This window comes from Sabethes cyaneus, chromosome 2 (genome assembly GCF_943734655.1).
Source record: "Sabethes cyaneus chromosome 2, idSabCyanKW18_F2, whole genome shotgun sequence".
NCBI lineage: Eukaryota > Metazoa > Arthropoda > Insecta > Diptera > Culicidae > Sabethes > Sabethes cyaneus.
In genome coordinates, this window is record NC_071354.1 from 633799 (window position 1) to 639695 (window position 5897).

A 5897-nucleotide genomic window follows, 5' to 3' on the forward strand; every position below is an offset into this window, starting at 1 on the left:
CCATCAACTGACAGCATCCCACATATCGCGGTGGCCATGACCGCCTGCCAGCCCCCTGCTTCGACACGAAGCTACGCTCTTTTCGGTTGTCGCTCTTTCTATACCTGTCGGATTCATATTCGATTCGAGCAGCTACTGAAGCATGTACTCGATTTCTTGCCTGCCATTTGACATACGCTGAACCTGAAAGGAAAGATATCGATATGTGATATGTCATCATCAGACATCAGCTGCTTACTGTAAGCATAAAATAGTAAACAAAATTCGTTGAGCGTTTATCTAATCCATTTAAAATATACTTTACTTGTGAGATGCTGAGAAAATATGACGAGTGGAAAACCGTCAAAAACTCATCAGACCAACCAACGGCCCAGTAACGGAAGTCAGGTATTCAGTGAGGTTGAGCAGAACGAACTTTATCGAAGAGCCGTAAAACTACTGCATGAGCGTTGTAAGGCTATTCAGAAGAATAATGAACGAATAGTGCACAGGTAAAGTTAATTAGCCCATTCTAATTCTTTCATTTATCGATCATCTTCTGATATCTGAAAAATAGATTACACGTAGTGAAAAGGCTGACGAAAAAACGGAATCGTGAGGTTGAGATGCTCATGAATCGCTTGGATCGGTACAATGATAGCTGGCGAACCGCACCGCAACCGCTAGCCGTGAAGTTGGAGGAAAGTAAAACAGCACCGGAATAGTAATGAATAATTTCTCCACAGTTGGCATTCATATAAGTTCATAAAATAAATGTTTTACCTGTGAAAAATTGATTAAACTAGCTATTCTTAGGAATTCTTAGCGAAACTCAAGTTTTTGCTATGGAAAAGTCGATTTTATTGCACCTAGCCGCTGCCGAGCAATAGTTCCATTGTATAATGTATATCTCACTTTGCTATACAGTTTTAAATTAAATTATTTGAAGTTATATTATGGAACAAAGTTATAAAAAATCGTTTTTTTCTTGACAAGATGACCATCCATATAACACATGTCCTAGCGTGTGGAATTTAATACGTGGTTTCATCGTGCGCCGAGTCATAATGTTGAAGTGATTATATACGATTTGAATTTTCAAAAAATCGCCTTAATGGCAAGCCAGTAAATATTTAAGAAGTTACACGTAAATTTGTAATGGCAGGTTCAGAGCGATTGTGGGGCGCCAAAGCTACTTTTGGGCGTAATTTTCTCAACACTGTTTTCAAGGTCGACGTGCAGCGACCTCCGGAATGGCTGAACCGATCACTCCAAAAATTTTAACACAGCCATATTAGGTATTTGTAATCAATCGAAGGTTTTATTTCAACGGTTAAAATTTATATAAAAAAAATGTTTTTGAGAAGCTGCCATCACAGATAAACGGACATAACACTCGTTTTCCATTCTTCGCACCGATTAAACCGTATTAAATAACAACAAAGGCAAAGTTGCATGGGAAAATAAAGTGAAAATAAAATTCCCAAATTGAGTGCCGGTTGGTCCTCCCGACGATGAATGGGAACACCTCCTTTTTTTGAAAAAACGGGTTTTTTGTAAAACCTCCTACTGGTCACAAACCCGTCTAACGTAGTTCTACGTCAATAATACGGTGGTGTCTGAAACACAAACCTTCTGATTTTTGTTCAGAGGTGTTACATTTAAAGGTTTTTTTACTTTAAATAGATAAACTTTAAAATAATTTTCTAAACATCGATTTTTTTTACTTCCTAAATATATATAGCGTAGACGCTCCATTAGTCGCGTAGCTAAGCACAATGTCATTTCTTTTTTCTTGTTTATTGAGGTATATGCTTCAATAAATGCTTGTGGGATATAAATTTATCAAACATAAGGTATCTATCTCATTCAAAATAAAACATTCGTAAAACTTCATTCCTAATCAAACCTGCCTCTTATTTCAGGGTAAATATTTTTTCCTTAGGCGGTTTAAGAAAGGTTTTTGTAGATTTATAAAGTTAATTCGACTTAAACTTCAAGGATATGTATTGGAAGTTAAATTTAACGTTGCTGGTATATACCATAGAGACTTGTTCAACAAAAGTTATCCTGAAATGACACTCATTTCTCTAAAACCCTGATCACATATTTTCTATTGAAAACTTATCTGTCGCACAATTGTACACAAATTTTACCATTGAGAATTGATAGTTATGGTTCACTCTCCTGTAGGCAATCTGCTAAACACTACGTAGCACCTTTCAGATTGGTGGCAAAAAAGATAAAAACAAAAGTGAGAAATCATTCTTCTCTTTTCGATCGCAACCGGTATCCTTTTCGTAATTTCAAGGTAGTTAGTTTTGGTGCTCTCGGAAAGTTATTCTTTTGCCAGCTCAGGTGTGAGTTCAAAAGTTTCGAGGTAAAATGTGGCCCGGGTAAAATGGACATAAATTGACAGTTAGTTTGTAATATGGCGAATTCGAATAAAAGTGATTATCAAGAAGTGAATAAAATAATATTTCAAAAAGCGACGACGGAAACTCTAATTTAAAGTAAAACTGATACTACGTACTATTAGCACTACAATTGTTCAATTATAAATAGATTATGCAACTATTTGCAAATGCGATTTGCAATTATGACCTTACTGCAGAAGCGCTCTTTATACCAGGTTACCTTGTTTTTCAAGGAATTGCATTGAAACAAACCAACCAAAAAAGTCAATTGTTGCTTTCCACTCACCTGTGTGTTGTGAATTCAACTTCTTTAATGAGATAGAAAAGTTTACAAGCAAAGTGTAATTCTTCCGTAAGCCCCGAAGTGCTTTTGGGTCTACCGCAAAGCATCTTGCACATCGAAAGTGTGTAGGAGACAATACAAAACAGCTGCTGATTCTCAGTGAAGGCTTTACAATTTTTAGAAGTTAGAAGTATGGTCCTGTACTGAAGTACTTTACATGATTTAACTGGTTTTGCGACGCGCGGCTATCTGCTTCCCAGCAATCTCGGGACAGGATCTATTTCTATTCTTTGAAAACTGATTAGATATATTATTGAATGGAAGTAAGTATAGCAATATTCATAACTAACTAAGTGTCCGATCTTACTCGGGACCCATTATATCTCAGCGTGTACACATCAACTATTGTAACGGAAATGCCTATAATGCAAAAATAAATATTTTTTCCGCAATTAGACGTGCCTTCCCAATTGTCAGATCTCCCTCTTTTTTCAGCCATTTGTTTTCTTTCCAGAAATCACTATAAAGAGAGATACTCAAAGACTTTATTTTCCCTATTTTAACCTTCCCCTTTTTACAATGACTACCCCACCAATAGAAAATCTTTTTTTTTATATTATAATTTTCTAAACACTACATTCGATTAATTAAGGGTTAAGTTGAAAGTTTGTGCAGAGATACATTAGAAGTTACAATAATTTGATTTTAATCAAAATAATTTATGTTTCTTATTTCAAGGTTTTAGTATCAAACAAGAGCTCCTAACGCTCTGAATATTTTTGTTAAAATTCATAAGAACTTGTTTTATCGTAGAAGAGTTATGTAGCTAAAATTTGATAAAATTTAGATTTGGTGTTTTGGACAAGAGTTACACGTACTCCATTTTGGACATTTGCAATTAATTTTGCCGTAACTGTTCAAAGTAAAGTACGCGTAACCTCTGTCCAAAATAGATAAATAACCCTATAATAAAATTTTCGTTCAGAAGTTATTTTCACTTATACTTGCTACTATCAACCTAAATATTTTCAAAAAAAAAACATTTTTACCACACAGCATACAGTTTTGCGAAAATCTTCTTCGTCAGATTTAAATTTAATATGAATGTTTCTCAAAAATTTCGCATTATAATGGAACTCAATAAAATGTCACTGTTTGTACAGTACATATATTGTACATTGTATTGAGTGCATCAAATCAATTTATACATCAGTAAACCATTATGTTTATTAAACTTGATACCGAATCGCACTATAGATTAAGATGCGATGAACTTTTATGAAAATGATTATAAATCTAACATTTGGAAATCATCATGTATCATAGGTTCAGCGTCTCTGATTTTATATAGTATGATACGAATCTCTACTGCACGCGTAAAAGAAGGTTCTTCTGTTAGTTAGGAAAAGCTCTAAAGCATTACAATGCGTCATATGCTATTGTTGTTGTTGTTGTTATTAGTGCATTCGTATCGTGTAAGACTAGAATTGTTACATTACATTTTCGATCATTCCTCATGGTTACAGTACGTTACCTTGATGTCGCACATTTGGTGTTCACATTTCGCAAATTTATTCATGATTTAGCTCCGCTTCTATCTTCAATTTTTCAATTTTCTTCTTCGCTCTTTTCAATTTTCTTCTTCTTAATTTATCTTTAGTCATTTTCATCTTCACTTTGGGCCTTACTTTTTTTTCTTAATTTTCTACTATGTTTCCACTCGCGAAACGGCTCACTGTCAGAGCTTAACTCTAGCTTTTTTACCAAGAAGTTAACAAAAAAAAAAGAAAAATGATAAAGAATAAGTCGTATGTTATCAACCTACTATTAGGTTGTATAACATTTCGCCGAAGACTATATCGCGGAGTATCGTTTCGCGGAATACCATTTCGCGGAAAACATTTTCGCGGAAAGTACTATTTCGCGGAAAGTACCAAAACGTCGAAAACCCTTTCGCGGAAAGGACTATTCCGCGGAAAACCGTTTGGCGGAAAGAACCATTTCGCGGAAAACCATGTTAGTAGCAAACGTTTCCTAGATGATTCAGGGCGAGCCGGCCGCAGGCAACGGCGAGTGTTCGCCGGTGACCCGCCGTCGGAAGCGCCGGCCACTGCGGGGGAACATCCCCCCCCCCGCAGAGATCACATCTAGGTCTATTCGTTTTTCTAGGTCTACTGACCTCTAGTTAGTTTTCCCTAGTCCTCGCAACGATTTAACATTTGTGGTTTGTATTCCAGCTGCGAAGCCGCTTTTTGTGGCTTTCAAATTGAATAAGCGGTGGTTCTCCGCCAAATAGTACTTTCGGCGAAAATTTTTTCCGCAAAATAGTGCTTTCCGCAAAAATGTTTTCCGCGAAATGGTACTTTCCGCCTATCTTAAAGCATTAATCTCTCAATTCATATGCTTCAAATGTGAGTGAGTAATGTTTTACAGTGATTGCTGAGTATAGTTCGGAATAAAATTTTCTGAACAATTTATTCAATTTAATAATTAATTATATAATACGGACAGATGTCCTTAAAACTGATACGAACTGACTACAGTGAATTGTAGTTCACAAATAAGTGGATTAAACTGAGCAATGTCTTTGTGTGTGTATGTATGTGTGTATGTGTGTGATTCATAGGTCTGGGATTTTTTTCAGGTGCATGAGATATTTTAGGTGAATCATATGTTTTTGAGGTGCTGAATCCAAAACTTATTTCCGTTTTTCTCCATAGCGTACAGATTTTATGCTTCTTATATAGAAAAACCACAAATTAGATGAAAAAATTATTATCGTAGATGCGCGATAAAAAACCTGAATATAGAGCTTGCTAAGCCCAGTGCAAAAGGCTACAAAAACTTATCGTTTATCACTCAAACGTATGTTTTGAACCGGGGTATAACTGGGGGAAAACAAAAACAAACGAGTAAAATCAATAGAGCTTGCTAAGCCCAGTGCAAAAGGCTACAAAAACTTATCGTTTATCACTCAAACGTATGTTTTTGTACCGGGGTATAACTGGGGGAAAACAAAAACAAAGGTACAAGTACCAGCGAACCACATGCCCTGGCGGGTGTTGTGGGTTCGAATCCGGTTATAATCTCAGATTACAGCTTGGTTCGACTCATGCACCTTCCAGCATTGGACAAAAGGTAGGAGTCAAAATGACTACTTGTCAAGCATAGCTACCAATACCCCCCCCTTCCTTTCCGCTCTTCCCCTCCTTCACCAA

The 5897-nt window shown here is 36.1% G+C and overlaps 1 protein-coding gene across 1 annotated transcript; it reads left to right on the forward strand.

The window, feature by feature from the left end:
- Window positions 1-251: 251 nt before the first annotated feature.
- Window positions 252-933, forward strand: LOC128737828 (TCF3 fusion partner homolog). Its single transcript, XM_053832564.1, has 2 exons — window positions 252-491; window positions 557-933. Exons 1-2 carry the CDS (start codon window positions 325-327, stop codon window positions 702-704), a joined length of 315 nt encoding a protein of 104 aa, XP_053688539.1. The 5' UTR covers window positions 252-324; the 3' UTR covers window positions 705-933.
- Window positions 934-5897: the final 4964 nt, after the last annotated feature.

Excerpts from the sequence above, each read along its gene's own strand:
- LOC128737828 (XM_053832564.1), top strand. The coding sequence starts at position 325 with ATGACGAGTGGAAAACCGTCAAAAACTCATCAGACCAACCAACGGCCC. Across the intron at positions 492-556 it reads AATGAACGAATAGTGCACAG|ATTACACGTAGTGAAAAGGC; the intron begins GTAAAGTTAATT and ends TCTGAAAAATAG.